At 44.7% G+C, this 22403-nt stretch overlaps 1 protein-coding gene across 1 annotated transcript in view; it reads left to right on the top strand.

Moving 5' to 3' along the window:
* HNRNPU (heterogeneous nuclear ribonucleoprotein U) overlaps positions 1 to 22403 on the top strand; it is a 548643-nt gene that overhangs the window by 502452 nt on the left and 23788 nt on the right. The window contains exon 13 of the mRNA XM_044058137.1: positions 830 to 901. Coding sequence (XP_043914072.1) covers positions 830 to 901 — 72 coding nt within the window. The remainder of the gene's footprint in view (positions 1 to 829; positions 902 to 22403) is intronic.

Consider the following 22403-nt stretch of genomic DNA (forward strand, 5'->3'; position numbering starts at 1 on the left):
CACCTGGTGCCCTATCAAATTATATTCCTGGGAGCAAGCTAACCCAGCTATCTGCAACGCAAATACTGCAAGCCTTGGGGTTCATGGCCTCCTGCATTTTTCTAATTCCATATGCAAGGCTGCATAAGAGGAAACGGCAGTGGTATCTCAAAAGCCTATGGTGTCAACATTCACAGGATCTAGAAGCAAGGATTCTTATCATACCTTGCCTACGCCTAAAGTTCCTTTGGTGAGCAGAGAAGTTGGGAGTTCAACCAGTAAGGCATTTGTGTTAAAAGGCAGATGCTTATGGGTAAAGTACAATTGGCATGCTAAGTAAAGGTGGTATTTGAGTATGGACAGTAAAAAAGCTGAAGAATGCCAACATATCCTTTTTATATCGTAATGCACCAACATGTTGGTGGGCAGGTATCTGTAAGGGAATGGGGAAGATTCCAAAACTCTGCTGCAGGCCAACTCCTGTGTTCAGAGATTCCTCAAGTTACTACCACAGTTGCAACTATACTCTCAATATCTATAGAGTTCTATGGCACCCTCACATCTTGGTACTTGCAAAGCAGTGTCGGGTGAGTACTTTTGCTGTGAGTTTGCCTTGTCTGGTTCACATCTGGAGAATGTAGATTGTGCTTTTAAACCATCTTACAGCAGTGTTGGAGCATTCTCCTGAAAATTGCTGAAAAGAATTTGCCTAGCTGCATTGACTACATTCACTGTACTTGAAGTTGTACTGCTTTGACTGTTCAAGTGTTTTAAGAAATGTGAAACAAAATGTTAACTGTGTACAGTAAGTAATGAGAAACAAGATCTTAACAGTGTGTGATTTATTTAGAATTTCAGAGGAAGAGGAAACAATCGTGGATACAAGCAGCAGTCTCAGGGCTATAGCCAGTGGCAGCAGAGAGTAAGTAATTTTCTTTCTACCATTACTAGTTTCTGTAATATTTGCACTGATGTTCTTCATACCACATTGCTGCAGTCCTAATACTTGGGTAGTCCGCTGTCCCAGTCGGCCCGAATACCAAAGTATATGGCTGACGTCGGTCAAGGCGCATTAGTCTGACGTCAGGACGTCAGGGTACAAATGCGCATGACCGACGTCATATCCTCAGTCTTTTTTGCTGCATGGTCCGATGCAGAAGCAGTTTTGCAAGTGCAGGTTGGCGTTCTGAGATTTTCCGAAGTCGGAGTTTCAGACCGAATCCAAGTTGGCTAAGTACCCCGTTGGGGATTATTTTGTTTTTCTTGCCTCAGTATTTTACCGGATGTCAGAAAAAGTGAATAACTGTATTTCTTGTGGGAAACAGATACCTCATAGGGATTACCATACCTTGTGTATACCTTGCTTAGGGCCTGAGCACGACGTTGTTGGCTGTCGCTCTTGTGCTAGATTTAACAAACGCACTATAAAGAGAAGATTAGATTGTGCCAGGTTAGTTTTGGGAAGCGGTGTAATTATAAAATGCCGCCGGATGCTCCGGCGCCCGCTCCGTCAAAAAGCGCAAGGACAAAACAGCAAAGCCTAGGCTGGAAGAACCGCCGTCCCGGACGCCGGTTCTTTAGAGGGCTCGGTGGAGCCAGGGTTCAGCCAGAAATTTCTTTGGAATCCCAGGGGAGACTTTATTACTGCAAGATGTGACCTCTCAGGTGTAGGCCAGGCGGAAGGGGCTTCTCAGGTAGCTGTTCTTCCCTCCCTTCCTAAGGTGGTTAGGCCCTCCCCTGCTGTTTCCAAGGCTTCTCCCAGGGGCAGGCCAGGTTTTGTTTCAGGAGTTACCCCTAGTTCTTCAGGGTCTGTACCTAAGAAGCATATGCTTAGGATGGCAGAAGATTTGATTACAATGATTAGAGGTTCTATGCCCCCTCCTGATAAGAGGCCTAGGGTGGAACCTGAGCTTGGGAGTTTTGAGCAGTGTTTGGATGCTTCTGAGTCTTCGGCTGAAGACTTGCAGGAGTATTCCCCTTACTCTGATTCTGATGTAGATGATTCTACTCCTTCTTCTGCTTCTCCTCCAGAGGATTTTTCATTTTCAGAGACTCTTCATTCCATGAGGGAGCATTTTAAATGGGAAGGTCAGGATTTCTCTGATTCCAGGAAAAGGCTTAGGGAATTTTTGTTTCTACCCCAGCATAGGCCTTTAGCTATACCTCCTGTTCTAGATGTGGTAGAGGATGTTTTTGCAGAGGCTTCTCTGAACCCTGACTCTTTGCCTCCTGCTCCAGTTAAACCGGATAGATATTATAGGGTACCTGAAGCTCATAAGTATCTTTTTAAGAGTCCTAGGGCAGACCCAGAAACTGTTTCACAGGGGCCTAAAGGTGTTAAGGCTTCTGTTAAAAATCCTGTTCCTCCAGATAAAGAGGCTAGGGCTTTGGATAGATGGGGAAAGAAAGTGTATACTTCTTCCACTTTGGCCATGAGAGCTTTGAATTGCCAGTTTCACATGTTGAAATACCAAAATTATCTCCTTTCACAATTAAAGTCTAAGGTAGATGCTTTGGCGGAAGGTATTGAGTGTAAAGAGTTGCAGGATTTAGTTCGTTTCTGAACAGGTGGGTAAGCATTCTTTGCAATGTGGTTTTGATGCTGTGCAGGCCTCTTCGAGGGTGGCTGCCACTGGTTCGGTTCTTCGCAGGCACGCCTGGTTGAGGGATCAGAATTTAGCTGAGCATGTGAAAACAAGGATTTTAGATGCTCCTTTACAATCTGATGTGTTTGGTTCGCCTGTGGAAGCAGTTCTAAAGAAAATGGAAGACAAGGCTAAGTCTATGCAGACTGTTAAAGATTTTTTGCAGGTTCAGCCTCCGAAGTTTAGTAAAAATTGGCCTACCAAGGGGTGGACATATCCTGCTTATGATTCCCAGTCTAGGGGTAGGTCTAGACGTGGTAGAGGCAGAGCTCAAGGTTCTTTTAGGCCTAGAACAGGAGTTCACCTGCTCAGTCTTCTGGTGAGGGCAGGGGTCAGTCCTTTCGTAAACAGACACAATGACCTGCCTTTTCAGCTGCCAGAATCTTCTCGTCTGGCAGCACCTTTGGGAGGAAGGTTGGCACTTTTCAAAGAAAACTGGAGTTTAATTACCCAAGACAGATGGGTATTGGATATCATTCACCACGGTTACAGGTTTTATTTCCATACCTTGCCTCCTTTCAAAGGCATGCCAGACATTCCTCCTCAACAAAGGAAAGAGGCTCACAAGCAAATTTCTCTGTTACTCCAAATAGGGGCCATTCAGCCGGTTCCTGTGCCAGAAAGGGGCCTAGGATTTTATTCTCGCCTGTTCCTAGTACCAAAAAGGGGAACACGTGGAGACCAATTTTGGATCTGTCTATCCTCAACACTTATCTGGACATTCCCAAGTTCAAAATGTTGACGTTACAACAGCTTTTACCTCTGCTGGGCAAAGATCACTGGATGGTAACTTTGGATCTCAAGGAGGCTTACCTTCATGTTCCTATCAGACTAATTTGCAGGAAGTATCTGCGTGAGCTGGGAATTCTCATTATCAGTTCTCTGCATTGCCCTTTGGCTTATCTACTGCCCAGAGTATTCACAAAGGTTCTGGCTCCAGTGATAGCTTTCTTCAGGCTAAAAGGAATACAAATCTATCCTTATTTGGACGATTGCCTGATTCTGGCTCAAGGAAGGGACGTGCTTCTTCAGCATTTGGAATATGTGATAGCAGTGCTAAGATGCCTAGGGTATTCTGTGAACGAAATAAAGTCCAGTCTAGTACCCTCTCAAGACATGTGCTTTCTGGGTGTGAGACTGAATACAGCAACCCAGATGGCCTTTTTAACCCCGGACAAACAAGAAAATCTTTCTCTTTACTTCCATCAACTATCTCATCAGTCCGGGCTGACTGCAAGGACAGTCCTTCAAGCCTTAGGGTTCATGGCATCTTGTATTCTGGTACTTCCCAATGCCAAACTGCATATGAGGAAGCTACAATGGTATCTCAAAAATGTATGGACACAGCACTGCCAGGATTTGGACACTGTCATTCAAATAATACCTTGCATTCAAAAGGAATTTTTGTGGTGGGCTCAGGAATGTCACCTAAACAAGGGACTCTGTGACCCGGCCAGAGGCGAGGCAGATTCTAATGACAGATGCCTCAGACACAGCTTGGGGAGCTCATCTGAATGGAAAGTGGATACAAGACAAGTGGCCTGCCAGACTGCAGCATCTACATATCAACATGAAGGAGATGTTAGCAGTCCAGTTTGCATTACTGGCTTTCAAGGATTTACTTCTTCCAGGGCAGGTGTTGATTCTAACAGACAACACAACTGTCATGTGGTACATCAACAAACAAGGGGGAACACATTCTTATCCTCTATGCAGGCAAGCAATGATTTTGTGGGAGACTGCGTTAAGCTTGCAGCTGAATCTTCAAGCAAGGTTTCTGCCAGGAGCACAGAACTCCTTAGCAGATGTGTTAAGCAGGCAAATCATGGATCCCCACGAGTGGAAACGATCTTCATGTATTTCAGACATTGACAGTGTCATGGGGAACTCCAGACATAGATCTGTTCGCTTCTCCACTAAACCACCAGCTGCCAAAGTTTTGCAATTAAAAGGTTTCATCACACAGCCTGGAAAGTGGATGCTCTTTCTTTCAGTTGGAAAAATCTTCATGTGTATGCCTTTCCACCTCTGCCTCTCCTCCCAAAGGTACTTCTAAAGGTCAGACAAGACAAGCCAAGGATGATTTTAATAGCTCCAGATTGGCCTCGCAGCACTGGTACCCATTGCTGAGGAGTCTGGTAAGGAAGCCTCCATGGCCCTTACCTTTGATTCCACACCTATTGTCTCAGAAGGACGGGCATCTGCTCAATGTCAAGCTTCACTCTCTTCATCTAACAGCTTGGCATATTCTGTTTTGAACCATAGCAGGTCTCAGCTTCCTCAACAAGTTTTGAATGTGATTATGGAAGCCAGACGACCTAGTACAAGGAAAGTGTGCGCAGGAAAATGGAAGAGATTTTTATTTTGGTGTGCAGCAAAGGATTTGGATGTTTCTGAGCCAAATTTGAGTGTGGCTCTTCAATATCTTACTGAGTTATTGGACAAAGGTTTGTCTTTCTCTTCCATTAAGATTCATGCTGCAGCAATTTCAGCTCACTATGATTGTGACCCACCATTGTTTTCTCATCCTTTGTTCAAGCAATTTCTTAGAGGGGCAAAGAATATTAGACCCCCACGTAGAGCTCCTACTCCTGCTTGGGACCTCAATTTTGTGTTGGAGAAACTCACGCTACAACCTTTTGAGCCTGCAGCTACTGCTGAATTGAAATATTTGTCATGGAAGACTGCTTTTGTTAGCCATTACATCTGCAAGAAGGGTGTCTGAATTGCAGGCCCTTATGGCGGTTGAGCCTTTCCTGATTTTTCATAAGGATAGGGTATCTTTACGTACTAATCCTTCCTTTATGCCTAAAGTGGTTTCTAGTGTGGCTTTAAACCAAACTATTCATTTGCCTACCTTTTATGCAGATCCCCAAAATAAGGGGGAAAAGATTTTGCACACTTTAGATGTACACAGGCAGTTGCGTTATTATTTAAGCAGGACTAAGGATTTTAGGCAGTCTCAGCAGTTGTTTGTTTCTTTTGCTTTGAGTTCTCAGGGCAAGCCTGTGTCAAAACAAACTATTTCTAAGTGGATTGGGTTTTGCATTGCATTTTGTTATTCCCATCATGGCAAAGAGATCCCAGCTGGGATTAGGCCTCATTCCACTAGGGCTACTGCCACTTCAACAGCATTTCTAAGGGGGGTGGCAACTAAGGATATTTTGGAGGCAGCTACTTGGAGTTCAGTGCATACTTTCTCTAAGCATTACCACCTTCCTCTCTACTCTAAATCTAGGGCTGGTTTTGCCACGGCTATTTTGCAGGGCATGTTGTCAGCTCCTGCTTCCTTATGATTTGCCAGCCTCCCTTTCCTCTGCTTTGGGATTCTACCCAAGTGTTAGGACTGCAGCAATGTGGTATGAAGAACATAGTACAGTTTTGTACCTACCATAAATGTAGATGTTCAAGATCCACATTGCTGCAGTCCAATTACCCTCCCTCCTTCCCTCTGTGTTTAGGGGTGGTTGTGTGGGTGAGGTTATACTCTTGTAAATTTGTATATATTGTATATATATTTGGTGCAGGAGTGTGTGGTGTGTTTTGGTTTTAGCCTTATCTTTTTAGGGTCTTCTGACATCTGGGGCAAGAAAAGACTGAGGATATGACGTCGGTCATGCGCATTTGTACCCTGACGTCCTGACGTCAGACTAATGCGCCTTGACCGACGTCAGCCATATACTTTGGTATTCGGGCCGACTGGGACAGCGGACTACCCAAGTGTTAGGACTGCAGCAATGTGGATCTTCGAACATCTACATTTATGGTAGGTACAAAACTGTACTTTTGTCTGCATTTCGGAATGCTGCATGCTTTGTGCTGGTTTGCATTTCTATCTCCACTGTGATTGGCTCACTTTGGGATGCAGACCTGCATCAAGGAAATTGCCTGCAGTAAGAATCCATAGATGTGAAGTTCAGTTTCGCTTTCATTCTTACTGATGGGTTTGGAGCAGATCCCTTGGCTCAGAGTTGGCCAAATTGCAAAGCTTGAGGTCTCCGCACAGCTCTAGGCTGAAACCCTATCCCATGATGCACCTCTATTTCCTTCAGATCTAGTTTGCTGCTGCAACAGGTCAAGCATGTTTTAGCTCAGGCCGTTTTTTCAGTTTAGTAAAAAGATTTTCTTTGTTGGTTTCTTTTTTGTCATCAGAGAAGACTTTTTTCCTTGGCCAAAGTTAGGCTTGTATTTACTTTGCTCTGTTTTTTTGGGGGAGTTTGTGATTTCCTTTATTGGCGTTAAGCTGTTTTGTGTGCCTGCTCAGACATCTTTCTACCCTATCCCTTCATAGCCAAGTTCAGGCTCTAGTCTCTTTATTTTAGCTTTCTAGCCGGTTAGGCTTAATTACTTTCATTTATAGCCAACTTTGGGCTTCATTTTCTTTATAAATAGCTTTTGATTGTTTAAATAAAAAGTTGAAGTAGCCAAGTTTGGCATAGTATCGTGTTTTGAATTGGGTTGAGATCCAGTATTTCAGCAGGTAGGCTTAATTTTTTTTACAGCCGAGTTAGGCTTTAAATTTTTAGTCCAGCAGTGGATTTAATCAATAGTTTTAGTTCAGTAGCTAGCTGACATTGTGGTGTCTTCTAGTGGATTGTGTTTTACATGAATCAACATGTCTGAAAAGGTAAAGTTAAGCTTCAAAAAATGCCCTAAATGTAACCAAAAAAATCTCAGATGGTTACACCATCTGTGTTTGTTGCCTAGGAGAGGTCCATCTTCAAGAAGCGTGATCTGTGTGCCACAGTACCAGGGATGTTCGTGTTACCCTGCTGCAGTCATCACACTTGGGTTATCCTGCCGTCCGGCCCGAATTCCAAAGTCTTGGTCCGGTGTCTGTTGCTGTCGCTTCTTCCCTGATGTCAGTGCACCAGGGGTATATAAGAGGCATCCGATGCCATTTTCTTCAGTCTTTCTTGCCGCGCGGTTCCCGAAGCAGTTCAAGTGCCGGTCGGCCGACACCTGAGATTTTCAGTCCGAAGTCTTCAATAAAGCTAAATTCCCCGTTGGGGAACATTTTCTTGCGTCAGTCCGATGTCAGAAAAACTTAATTGTATTTCTTGTGGGAAGCAAATACCTCATAAGGACTTCCATTCCTATTGTATTCCTTGGCTAGGCCCAGACCACGACGTCACAGGTTGTCTGTTTTGCGCTAGGTTTAATAAACACACTATCAAACGCCGTTTTGACTTTGCACGGCATTATTTTGGTAGGAAATTTAATTATATCATGCCGTCGGAACAGCCGACAGCAATTCATAAACGCAAGGATAAGGACAGGCAGCCTAGGAATAAGCCAAGACCCCGAGGCCTCAGCTGGGCCTGTTGCCGGGAACCCCAGACAGCTGCAGACTCCCAAGCGGAGTCTACTAGGCCGATGCAGCCATACCGACACCGGAGCAGAATTAGACACCGGTGCAGAGGGAACACCTTCGGTTGCAGAAGGTGTCTTCAGACAGACTACACTCACCATTTAAATCTTATGCTCAGCTTAAAACTCCTTTAAAGCCTAAGAAAACTGTTAATCTGTCTACAGGTCAAGGCCCCATGCTTAAGAAAACAGATGCTTAAGATGGCTGAAGATTTAATTACCCTCATCAGGGGTTCCCATCCCCCTCCTGATAAGACCAAGACAAGAGGATTATGCATCTTCTGACCTGGTTTCTCTCTCCTCAGATTCTTCTGAGGAACAGGATTACACTTTTCCACCTTATGAGGATTCTGATGCTGAAGACTCTATTCCCTCAGCATCTCCCCTGAAGACTACTCCTTTGGGGAAACATTGCATACCATGAGGGAACATTTCCACTGGGAATGCCAGGATTACTCAGATTCTAAGAAAAGGCTGAGAGTTCCTTTTTATTACCGCACCACAGACCTCTTGCTATCCCTCCTGTTTTGGGTATTGTGGATGATTTCTACTTGGAGTCTAGTTTTAATCCAGACTCTACCTCCTGCTCCAGCCAAACCAGACATACTACAGAGTACCTGACTCACGCAAATTCCTTTATAAAAGTCCTATAGCTGACCCAGAAACCACATCCTAGGGTCCTAAGGGAGCAAAAGCTTCTATGACTAAAAATCCTGTGCCCTCGGAAAGATTCCAGAGCCCTAGATAGATGGGGAAAGAAAATATACACCTCTGCAACTCTGGCTATGAGAGCATTAAATTGCCAGTTTCGCATGTTGAAATATCAACAATTCCTGATGTCTCAGTTAAAAAATGAGCACATATTCAGAACAGCCTGAATTCAAGGAAATGCAGAATCTGTTGCATGCAGCTGAACAGGTGGGCAAGCATACTTTGCAATGCGGATTTGAGTCATTGGAAGCATCCTGTAGAGCAGCTGTTACTCGCTCTGTCATTCGTAGACATGCTTGGTTAAGAGCAAACCCTCCCTGACCATGTTTTAAAGAAAATGGAGGATATTGCTAAATCTATGCAAACTGTCAAGGATTTCTTGCAGGTACAACCCCTTCACTTCAGCAGAAGTTGGCCAACAAAAAATTGGTCCTTCCAGCTTCAGACAGATCACAGAGGGGCAAATACAGACGCCCAAGGGGCAGAAGTCAGTCACAGGGCCCTTACAAACCTCGCCAATGGGGTTCTGCTACCCAGAAAGGAGGAGAAGACAGGCCCATTTTTTTGCAGACAACTGGCACATCATCACAAAAGACAAATGGGTTCTAAACCTAGTCTCTCAAGGATACAGATTCAACTTTCATACCTTACCAAAGATCAAAGGAATGCCAAACCTGCCACCAAATCAATGGGCAGAGGCACAAAGACAAATTACAGCCCTCATGAACATGAGAGCCATTCAACAGGTACCTACACAGGAGCAAGGACAGGGATTCTACTCGAGACTCTTCCTAGTTCCAAGAAAGGACAAAGCATGGAGACCCATTCTGGATCTTTCAATTCTGAACACCTATCTGCAAGTGCCAAAATTCAAGATGCTAACACACTACAGCAGCTTCTTCTCATGCTGGGCAAGAATGCTTGGCTAGTCACTTTGGACCTCAAGGAGGCATACCTGCATGTCCCTATCAGACAAAATTGCAAAAGATAACTCCTCTTCATTACAGGTTCAACGCATTATCAATTCTCTGCACTGCCCTTTGGCTTATCTACTGCGCCCAGGGTCTTCACAAAATGCCTGGCACCAGTAATTGCATACTGCAGACAGAGGAATTCAAATATACCCATACCTGGACAACTGTCTTATTCAAGCAGAAAGCAAGGACATTCTTTTACAGCATCTGGCATTTGTCAAACACCTAAGTTGCCTAGGGTACACAGTAAACGAAAAGAAATCAAACCTAGTGCCCTATCAAAACATATTCCTGGGTGCCAGCTTGAGTACAACTGCCCAGATGGCTTATCTCACGCCAGACAAACGACGACAGTTGTTTCAATATTTCAGAATAATGGCAACAAAGATCCAACTCCCTGCAAGAAAAATTCTGCAGGCCTTGGGATTCATGGCATCTTGCATACTACTACCATTTGCAAAACTGCATATGAGGAAATTACAGTGGTACCTGAAAAACGTTTGGACTCAGCACAGCCACAGCTTGGAAACGATGATACCACTAATTCCCTGCCTTCAACAGGAGTTTCTATGGTGGGCACAGGCATGTCACCTCAACAAGGGTCAGCCTTTCACCTTACCCACAGCCAGGCAAACTGACAACAGATGCATCGGACTATGCCTGGGGAGCACACATGGCAGGACAGTGCATTCAGGGCAAATGGACTACAGATCAGAGGCATCTGCATATCAATCATAAAGAAATGCTAGCAGTACAGAATGCCCTAACAGCTTTCAAGAACCTCTTACACCCAGGACTAATAAAGACTGACAGTACCACAGTAATTTGGTACATAAACAAGCAAGAGGGCATACATTCCTACCCTCTATGCAGCAAGCAGTGACCTTGTGGAACACTGCAGTCTCTTACCAGGTTCAGTTACAAGCACAATTCCTGCCAGGAAAGAAACACATTGTCAGACCTAAGCAGAAACATGGATCCACACGAGTGGAAACTAGATCACAAGTATTTGCAATGATGGCTCAAAAATGGGGACGCCCAGACATCTGTTTGCAAGCCCCCAAAACTACCAACTTCAAAAATTTTGCACAAGGACATTCCATCCACAAGCTTGGAAAGTGGACGCCCTCTCATTCAGTTGGAAAACATTAACAGTGTATGCCTTTCCTCCACTGCCTCTTCTAGCAAAGGTATTGCTGAAAATCAGGTTAGAGAGGCCACAGATGATACTCATTGCACCAGACTGGCCACACCAGCATTGGTATCCAATTTTAAGGAACATGGCCCACGGCCCACCATGGATTTTACCACAAATTCCTCACCTGCTTGCCCAGCGAGACCAGATTCTACACAGCCAGCTCAAGACTTTAAACCTGGCTGCCTGGCAAATTACCTAAACAACCAGCTAACACCTCTATCCAAAGCAGTTATGGATGTCATTCTGGAGGCCAGGAGGCCCAGCACCAGGAAAACCTATTCAGACAAATGGAGAAGATTTTGCGCCTGGAACCAGGCTAAAGGCCAAAATCCCTTGATCCAAACATTCCTCGGATTCTACAATATTTAACTGAGATGTTACACAAAGGTCTCTCCTTTTCATCTATTAAGATCCACGCCTCATCAATTTCAGCTCATTACAACACTGATCCTCCTTTATTCTCACATCCACTCCTAAAACAGTACCTCAGAGGGGCTAAGAACATAAGACCGCCAAGGAGAGCACCAACACCTACTTGGGATCTCAGCTTTGTTCTGGAAAAGCTTACACTGCCACCTTTTGAACCAGCTTTTTCAGCTGATTTAAAATTTCTTTCATGGAAAACTGCCCTGCTACTTGCAATAACCTCGGCTAGAAGAGTCAGAGCTACAGGCGCGAATGACAGTGGAGCCTTTCCTCATTTTTCATCAAGACAGTCTCTCTACGAACTAACCCTTCCTTTATGCCATAGGTGGTATCCAGTGTGGCCCTAAACCAAACCATTCATTTGCCCACCTTTTTCCCAAATCCCCAGAACAAAGGAGACTCCTGCACTCTGGACATTCACAGGCAATTATGTTACTACTTGGATAAAACTAAGGCTTTCAGAAATTCTGACCCGCTCTTTGTAGCCTATGCTACAGGAACACAAGGAAAAGCTATCTCAAAACAGACCATTTCTAAATGGAATAGGGCATTGCATATGTTTCTGCTACACGCATCATGGGAAACGGGTACCTGCTAGCCTTAGGTCCCATTCCACCAAGGGCTACAGCTACATCAGCAGCCTTTCTCAGGGGAGTGCCAACCAAGGATATTCTGGAAGCTGCAACTTGGAGTTCAGTGCACACCTTCACCAAACACCATCACTTACATCTATATTCTAAGACTAGAGCTGGTTTTGCCACTGCAGTTTTGCAGGGCCTACTAGCTCCTTCTAACCCTGTTTAACTCCACCTCCCATCCTTAGCTTTGGGATTCAACCCAAGTGTGATGACTGCAGCAGGGTAACACGATGAACATAGTACAGTTTTGTACATACCATAAATGTAGATGTTAGAGTGTTCACCCTGCTGCAGTCCAGGTTACCCTCCCTGAACTAGCTGAATTTATCTATACCACTCTATCCTATTCAACCTCTGTGGTGTATTGGCTTGTGCCTAAAGGTATTGTTTTATTTTTATCTAGCTATATGTATATGTGTGTATATATGTATATGTGTGTGTGTGTGTGTATATATATATATATATATATATGTGTGTGTGTGTGTATATATATATATATATATATGTGTGTGTGTGTGTGTGTATATTTTGCCTACCTGTTGGGGGCATCTGACATCTGGGGCAAGAAAAACTGAATAAAAGGGAGTCTGATGCCTCTTGTATACCCCTGGTGCTCTGACGTCAGGGAAGAGGTGACAGCAACCGATGCCGGACCGAGACTTTGGAACTCAGGCCGACTGCGGGACCGCCTGACGGCAGGATAACCCAAGTGTGATGACTGCAACAGGGTGAATACTCTAACATCTACATTTATGGTAGGTACAAAACTGTACTTTTTGTACACACCTTCACCAAGCATTACTACTTGCCTATCTTTTCTAAATTCAGAGCTGTATTTGCCTGCTAGCCAGCCCTACTACTTCTTGACTGCCTCCACCCTTCCTCAGCTTTGGGAGTCAACCCAAGTGTGATGACTGCAACAGTGAAATACGAAGAACATAGTACATTTGTGTACACTTACCAAAGTGCAGATGTCCGTGTGTATACACTGTTGCCATCCTGATTACCCTCCCTCCAGCCCCCTGTGTTTCTATACTTTCTACCGGTCTTCTTTTTTGCCCATAATCTTATGGAAATGGTATTTACTTTTTACTGGAGGTGTTCCATACCATTTGATTGCTTCCTATGTTGGGGTATCCTGACATCTGGGGCAAGAAAAACTGATGTAATGGCGTCTGCTGCATGTTTTATACCAGACGTCATGGATGAGGCGACGGCATCCATCGCAGAAATCCTAAGAATCTGGTATTCAGGCTGACTGAGGGGTACCTGAAGGCAGATAACCCAAGTGTGATGACTGCAACAGTGAGCAACACTCTAACATCTACATGTATGGTAAGTGTGTACACAACTGTACTTTTTCTTTCCTAATCATATTAATCAGTTGGAGTATATGCTTCACAAGCTTGATGTTCAGACAACTTTGTTTCTATTTAGACAGGAGAGAAGACCATAGACAATCTGATCAGCTGTTTGTCATTTTCAGATTCCAAGAAAGGTGCTGCAGTTTCCATACCTACCTTATCTGTGGCTTTCTGACTGCATATCTTTTATATATAGTTCTGCACATATTCCCTTAGAAAGCAAAGTTAAAGCTCATTCAACTAGAGCTGTCTTTACTTCTACAGCCTTTTCGGCCAGGCTACCAGTAGATTCTATTTGTGCGGCAGCTACATGGTCAAGCCCACATACCTTCATTACTCATTACAAAGTAGACAAGACCTCTAGGGACAGGGCTTCCTTTGGTTCTGCTGTCCTTAGACATGTACGCCCATGAGCCAACCGAGATTGTGGTGCTGGGGGCGCTACCCATCAGTAAGAATGAAGACTAGATTGAACAACTTCACATAAGGTTATGTACTTACCATAGCGTTTCATGCGAGTTGTTTCTCTCGCCTTCATTCTTACAACCCACCCTCTTACCCCCAACCAGTGTCTGGAAGTTCAAGAGTTGACTCAGCCCGTTTTGGTCTATTCTAAGGAGTTTTCCTTTTACCAGTTACTGGAAATGTGTGTGATATTTTTACTCAGAGTGTTACTAGTTGGCAGCAAACAAGATCTGAGGGAGGTAGAGGAGCATCATGGGATAGGGTTTCTACCTCGAGCTTTACATTTTGGCCGACTCTGAGCAGAGTGATCGGCTCCGAACCCATCAGTAAGAATTAAGGTGAGAGGAACAACTCGTGTATATAACTTTTTTTTTTTTTTTTTTTTTTTTTTTTTTTGTTTAGATGGACTGGCCTGGTATATGGCCTTCGGCTAAGTTGTTTGCGATGAGTTCTATAACAGCACTCCTGTTCCAACAGCCTACTGTTTGAATTGTACTTGTACATCACTGCTGTACCACAGGGGGATGTAATGTGTCCTTAAATGTGGATTTGTTTGCTTTTGCAACTTATTCCTATGGATTTCTCTCACTGCATTCAGCTTTAAAGTGGGATTCTGCATTTCCATCTTTTGAGAACGCCTGTCCTTCCTCCTTCGCACCTTTAATTTTATGATGGAAAAATTGACCTTACTTGCCTTGGCCGTTTGTGTTTTTCTGGCTGCAAAAATATTGCTAAAAGCATTGCAGGCACTGACACAGTGAGCAGTGCCTTCCCCAAGGACAAGGTGAGACTTGGAAGTAATCATTTATGCCAGAAGTGGAATCAGAGATGTAGTACTAAATGTCTTTCTGGTATGAATGCCTTCCTTCTGTTATCAGGGCAAACCACTATAAATGTATCCAGACTAAATTCTTAGAATGATGTTGCATTTTCGCAGTTTGGCAAGTTGCAGGCTAATATGCTGGTATGTTGCTCTAAATATTTTACTCTGTCCCAGGTGAGGTGGCACTTTCTGCCACCATTTCTTGTCTGATGGCAGAGACTTTCAATGGACCATGAAATCCGTTCTAGATGCTGTTTTTAATGCTGACAGAATTGAATGTGCTAAGAGTTGGGAGCCCCACCATTTGGCCTGAAAGGGTAGTCAGAAGGAACTGTTCGCTGCTGGCTGACATTTCACAAGGCCAGATGCATTTGTATATTACATAGTAATGAACAATATGGAGGAGATGTTTTATGTTAAGTTTCACACATGGAGAGTTATTTTGGATGTTCTTCGTGTTTCACTGTTGCAGTCATTACACTTGGGTTATCCTGCTGGCAGGCTACCCTCAGTCGGCCTGAATTCCAAAGTCTAGGTCCAGCATCAGTTGCTGTCGCCTCTTCCCTGAGGTCAGTACACCAGGGATATAAAAGATGCAGCCGGTGACATTTTCTTCAGTCTTTCTTGCCGAGCGGTGCCTGAAGCATAAGTAGTTCGTAAGTGCCGGTCGGCCGACTCCTGAGATTTTCGTGTTCGACTTTCAGATCCAAAGTCTTCATTAAAAGCTAAGTTTCCCGTTGAAACTTTTTTCTTGCTCCAGACCGATGTCAGAAAAAGTTAATTGTATTTCATGTGGGAAGCAAATACCTCATAAGGACTTTCATTCTTACTGTATTCCTTGCCTAGGCCCTGACCACGACGTTGCTAGTTGTCTGTTTTGTGCTAGATTTAACCAACGCACTATTAAGCGTCGGTACGATTTTGCATTACACTATTTTGGCAGAAGATTTAATTATACAATGTCGTCTGATAGCCATCCGACTACTGGAATTCACAAACGCAAAGAAAGACTGGCATCCGAGGTCCAGAACCAACTAGGCTTCTAAGCCAGTCGCCGGTTCTCAGTGAGGTGCCTTTGCAGCCCCTGATGCCCTTTTAGACCTGCAGGCTGCTACAGACTCCCACGTCGATTCGACTAGGCCGCTGGCAGCTCAAGGTATTGGGCCTTCGGAGACCATTCCCTCAGATGGGTCCGGAGCCCCTGAGCAGGCATCTGCTTCTGAGGGTGTTTTCAGACCTACTCAATTGTACATTAAAACTACTTCAGCTTCAAAGGCAGACTAAAGCACCTTTAAAGACAAGGAAACTAGTACAACAGCCTCGTGGACAGGCCTCCATGCCCAAAACAGAGATGCTCAAAATGGCCGAAGACTTAATTACTTTGATCAGGGGTTCCCATCTCCCTCCTGGTAAAAGGCCTAGGCAAGAGACAGAATATGAATCTTCAGATCAGGTTTCCGTTTCATCTGATTCGTCTTCTGATCAGGAATACTCTCTTCCTCCCTATGAGGATTCTGATGCGGAAGAATCTATCCCTTCAGCCACTCCTCCTGAGGATTACTATTTTGAGGTAACTTTGCATACCATGAGGGAGGATTTCCACTGGGAGAGCCAAGATTTTTCAGAATCTAAGAAAAGGCTCAGACTGCCTTTTACTACCGCAACACAGGCCCCTAGCTGTTCCACCTGTTAGACATTGTAGATGTATTTTCAGAGTCTAGTCTGACTCCTTACCCCCAGCTCCTGTTGCGCCGGACAGGTACTATAGGGATGTCCTTCATGGATGCATCTGCAGTCATAACAAGTGGGTTGTCCTGTCGTCAGGCAGCCCTGCAGTCGGCCGGATTCCAAAGTCTGGGTCCGGCTTCGGCTGATGTCGCACTTCACCCGACGTCATCCCTGTTGGTCTTCGGGTATAAAAGCATCAGCCGACGCCATTTTCCTCCGTCTTTCTTGCCGCGTGGCGCCCGAAGCAGAAGCTGTTCGCAAGTGCCGGTCGGTCGGATCCAGAGATTACTTCTACCGAATACTACTTCGAAGACTTCTAAAGCTAAGTACCCCGTTGGGGACTCTTTCTTGCCTCAGCCGATGTCAGAAAAAGTTAACAATTGTTTAACCTGTGGGAAACAAATACCTCATAAAGATTTCCACTCTTACTGTCTGCCTTGTTTAGGCCCAGCCCACGACGTAGCAGCCTGTTCGCCTGTGCTCTTTTAACCGATTTAACGCTTAGGCGCCGGTCGGAGTTTGCAGAACAGTTTTTCGGTACTGATTTTGCGTACATTATGCCGTCGGATCCTCCGACTACACAATCTTCCAAAAAACGCAAAGATAAAGACCGACACTCGCGGTCCGCGGTTTCGGCCGAAACCACGGCAAAGCCAACCGCGAGTGTCTTGGTTTCGGCCGAAACCGAGAAAACTGCTCAAAGTACAGCTGAACCTATTCTTACAACTGAGGTCCCTGCTACAATTCTTGAATCGACCTCAGAAATTTTACCCACTACGGTGGTTGACTTATCAGACACCATCCCCTTGGATGTCTCTACCCCAGCACGTGGTGCTGCTAGGCCTCCAGCAGCCATGTCCATTAAGGCCTTCGCCAGGGCTAAAGCAGCCAAGATTACTAAATCAGTGCCTGTTAAACCCCCCTCATCCAGGCCCTCTTCTAGTTCTCAAATGCTTTCTTTGGCAGAAGATCTAATTTCTTTAATTAGAGGATCTCAATCTCACCCAGACAGGGCCTCTCAGCCCCCAGAGAAGAGACCTAGGGCAGAGCCTCCTGAGCCAGTGCCTTCTGATGATTCTGCTGATGAATCAGACATAACTGACCAGCCTGAGGCTCCCTTCTCCAATTTTGAAGATTCTGATGCTGAAGAATCCATTCCAGCTGCTTCCCCACCAGAAGAATTCTCCTTTGGGGAAACCTTGCATGCCATGCGAGAACAGTTCCAATGGCAGCAACAGGATTTTTCAGACTCCAGAAAAAGACTTAGGACCTTTCTGCACCTCCCACAGCACAGGCCCTTAGCTATACCTCCTGTTCTCTCTGTGGTGGATGATGCTTTCAATGATGTTTGCTCCGCTCCAGATTCTTTACCCCAGCCCCTGCCAAACCAGACAGATTTTACAGGGTGCCAGATACTCATCACCACCTTTACAAGGCCCCACTTGCAGACCCAGAAACTATATCCCAGGGTCCCAAGGCAGTAGCCGACCACAGCTAAAAACCCTATTCCTTCTGAAAGGGAAGCAAGGTCACTAGACAGATGGGGTAAAAAGTCTACACTTCAGCTACTCTCTCAGCTAGAGCTTTAAACTGTCAGTTTCACATGATACAATACCAAGAGTTTATGCTTGATCAGTTAACTAAAAACTAACTACTGATGAATCTCTTGATAAGAAATATGTATTAGAGATGGTAAATAACATACAACAGGTTAGCAACCATTCCTTAAAATGTGGCTATGATGCACTGGAGGCTTCATTTAGATCAGCCATGACAGGCACAGTGATAAGAAGGCATGCATGGCTAAAGGAACAAGCTTTACCGGATCATGTTAAAGCTAAGTTGCTAGATGCTCCTATGGACAAGACAAGTTTGTTTGGTACACCTGCCCAGCAGGTTATGAAGAAAATGGAAGAAAAGGCAAAATCTGTTCAAACTGTTAAAGATTTCTTGCAGGTTCACTCCCCAAGGTTTAGCAGGAACTGGCCTGCCAAAAATTGGTCCTTTCCTGACTCCACAAAGTTTCAAAGGGGCAGGAATAGGCGTTCCAGAGGCAGAAACCAATCCAGAGGAGGTGCCTACAGAGGACGACAGTGGCAAGGTAACAATAGAGGCACGGACACAGCCACTGCCACTACATCAGCACAACCACAGTGACTTAATCCTAAATCCGCCTACCAGGGAACAAATAGCAGCTCCTCTAGGCGGAAAGTTAACCTTATTTTCAAAGAACTGGCACTACATAACAAAAGACAAGTGGATTTTACAAACCATAGATCAAGGTTACCGGTTTCACTTCCACACTTTACCAGTCAAAAGAGGAATGCCAAATCTACCTCCAAATCAAAAAACAGAGGCTCTACGCCAGATAATGGAGTTAGCAAACATGAGAGCTGTGGAAAGAGTGCCAACAGCAGAACAAGGAAAGGGGTTCTACTCCAGACTATTCCTAGTTCCAAGAAAGGAAAAAGTTGGAGACCAATTCTCGACCTGTCCACCTTAAATACATACATCATTGTCCCAAAATTCAAAATGCTGACCCTCCAGCAACTTCTTCCCATGCTGGGCAAGGAGTCTTGGCTGGTAACTCTAGATCTCAAGGAGGCATACCTGCACGTCCCCATTCGACCAATCTGCAGAAGATACCTCAGATTTCTTGCAGGATCAGAGCACTATCAATTCTCAGCATTGCCCTTTGGCCTATCTACTGCTTCAGAGTATTCACAAAATGCCTGGCATCAGTAATCGCCCATTGCAGACTACAGGAATTCAAATTTACCCATACCTGGACGACTGCCTGTTACAAGGGGACAACAAAAGCAAGCTGACAACAGATTTACAAAGGGTCATTTACTTGCTACAAGGACTGGGATACACAGTCAATCTACAAAAGTCAAGACTGATACCATCCCAAACAAGGACATTCTTGGGCGCGGAATTGGACACAGTACAACAAATGGCATTCCTGACTACAGAAAAACAAAAGAACTTCCTCTTTACTTCTTGGCACTAACAAAACTGAACAAGTTAACAGCAAGAAAATTTCTACAGGCCTTGGGCTTCATGGCATCATGCATAATCTTGGTCCCATTTGCCAGACTACATATGAGGAAACTACAGTGGTACCTAAAGAATTTATGGTCCCAACACAGACACAGTCTAGAAACAGAAATCCCACTAATTCCATGCTTAAAACAGGAGTTCCTATGGTGGGCTCAGGCATGCCAGTCAAACCCAGGCCTGCCCTTCCGCAGATGTCAACCAAGCCAGACCATCACAACAGACGCTTCAGACCTAGGATGGGGGGCCCACATGCTGGACAAATGCGTGCAAGGATTGTGGACACAGGATCAACTTCACCTGCACATCAATCTAAAAGAAATGCTGGCAGTAAAACTGGCAATCCAAAATTTCAAACCATTCCTCAGAGGGCCAGTTGATGATAAGGACAGACAACACCACAGTCATGTGGTACATCAACAAACAGGGAGGCACTCATTCATACCCCCTATGCAGAATGACCTTGGACCTGTGGACCCTGGCACTCGGCTACAACATTCAGTTACAGGCAATATTTGTACCGGGGAAAGACAATACTCTAGCAGACATACTAAGCAGAACCACTTCGGATGCCCACGAATGGAAGCTGCACCCGGACATCTTCAAGACCATCTCAAAGAAATGGGGAATGCCACAGATAGACCTATTCGCATCACCTCTCAATCACCAGCTCAAAAAATTCTGCACAAGGACATTCCACCCACAAGCATGGAAAGTGGACTCACTCTCCTTCAACTGGAAAGGCCTAACAGCATATGCATTCCCACCTCTTCCTTTGATACACAAGGTACTACTAAAAATCAGGGAAGAACGTCCAAGGATAATCCTGATAGCCCCAAACTGGCCAAGACAACACTGGTACCCACTACTGAAGAGCATGTCTCGAACAACATGTGGCCAATACCCTGATGCCTTTGATGTTAACTCAGAACAACTACAGCATCATACATCCAAACCTAAAACGCTGCAACTGACTGCATGGAACATCACATAGCAGCAGCTAATCCAGAACTTTCACAAAGAGTTAAAGACATTATTCTTGAAGCACGCAGACCTTCAACAAGAAAGAACTATGCTGGAAAATGGAAAAGGTTTGTCATTTGGAGTACCGAAAGAGGAAAAGATGTGTCAAACATAGATATGCCTAACATTTTGGAGTATCTGGCCGAACTTCTTCATTCAGGCCTGTCCTACTCCTCCATCAAGATACATGCATCAGCTATTTCAGCAGAATACAGCTTTGATCCACCTGTCTTTTCGCACCCTTTGCTCAGACAGTTCCTCAGAGGAATCAAGAATGTAAAACCTCCAAGGAAACCACCATTACCAGATTGGGACTTAAACTTTGTGCTAGAAAAGTTGACACTAGCACCCTTTGAACCAGCAGCAACAGCAGACCTACAACACCTGTCATGGAAAACTGCTTTCCTACTGGCAATTACTTCAGCAAGGAGGGTTTCAGAACTACAGGCCTTAATGGCAGTGCAACCCTTCCTAATCTTCCACCAAGATAGTGTCCTTGAGGACTAATCCTACATTTATGCCTAAGGTGGTATCCAGAGTATCTTTAAACCAGGCAATCCACCTACCTACCTTCTTTCCCAACCCACAAAACAGAGGGGAAAGAATACTGCATACCTTGGATGTACATAGACAGCTACGCTACTACTTGGACAGAACAAAAAATAGCAGAAAGACTGACCAACTTTTTGTAGCCTATGCAACAGGAAGGGAAGGAAAAGCTATTTCCAAACAGACAATCTCCAAATGGATAGGAAATTGCATACGATACTGTTACTCCTTCCATGGAAAACCAATTCCACAGAACATAAGACCTCATTCTACAAGGGCAACAGCCACTACCACAGCCTTCTTACGAGGAGTGGCAACCAAAGACATTATTGAGGCGGCTACTTGGACCAACGTGCATACATTTGCCAAGCATTATAATTTGCCTCTTTATTCCAGATCCTGAGCAGGGTTTGCCACTGCTGTACTGCAAGGGATTCTAACACACCATAATCTACCTTTAACCTCCTCCCCTAGTTGGCTATGGTATTCTACCCACTTGTTATGACTGCAGATGCATCCATGAAGGACATAGTACAGTTTTGTACCTACCATAAATGTAGATGTCCGAACTGGATAGCATCTGCAGTCAGGATTACCCTCCCTCCTTCCCCTCTGTGGTACTCCTAGGGTGTTTACCCTCCTATAGCTAGCTGTTGGGGGGGAGTCTTTTATGGTGTATTTGTTTGTATATATGTACATATATGCTTATTGTTGTGTTTACCTCTATCTATTTGGAAACATTGGCATCTATCCAAATTCTACCCTGCAAGAGGACTTCTGGCATCTGGGGCAAGAAACACTGAGGAAAATGGCGTCGGCTGATGCTTTTATACCCGAAGACCAACAGGGATGACGTCGGGTGAAGTGCGACATCAGCCGAAGCCGGACCCAGACTTTGGAATCCGGCCGACTGCAGGGCTGCCTGACGACAGGACAACCCACTTGTTATGACTGCAGATGCTATCCAGTTCGGACATCTACATTTATGGTAGGTACAAAACTGTACTTTCCTGACTCTCATAAATTTATTTTCAAAAACCCTGCTGCTGACCCAGAAGCTCTCAGGGTCCCAAAGGGGTAAAGGCTTCCACTGCAAAAAACCCTACCCCTTCTAATAGGGATTCTAGGGCATTGGATAGATGGGGGAAAAAAGATTTGGACTTCTGCTACCTTGGCTAGAAGGGCTTTAAATTGTCGGTTTCATATGCTGAGATAGCAGTATATTATGGCACTGCTTAAACAGAAGATGTTGATAAATTCTGAATGTGCAGAAAACAAAGAAAAGTAGGATTTATTGCATGCAGCTGAACAAGTTGAAAAGCATACTTTGCAATGTGGTTTTTGATTCTTTGGAGGCCTCCTGCAGGCCGCTGTTACGGGTTCTGTCACCTGGAGGCATGCTTGGTTTAAAGGAACAATCTGCCTGATCATGTCAAAGCAAAATTATTAG

Source organism: Protopterus annectens, chromosome 1.part2 (assembly GCF_019279795.1).
Source record: "Protopterus annectens isolate FY-2018-M chromosome 1.part2, PAN1.0, whole genome shotgun sequence".
Classification (NCBI taxonomy): domain Eukaryota; kingdom Metazoa; phylum Chordata; order Ceratodontiformes; family Protopteridae; genus Protopterus; species Protopterus annectens.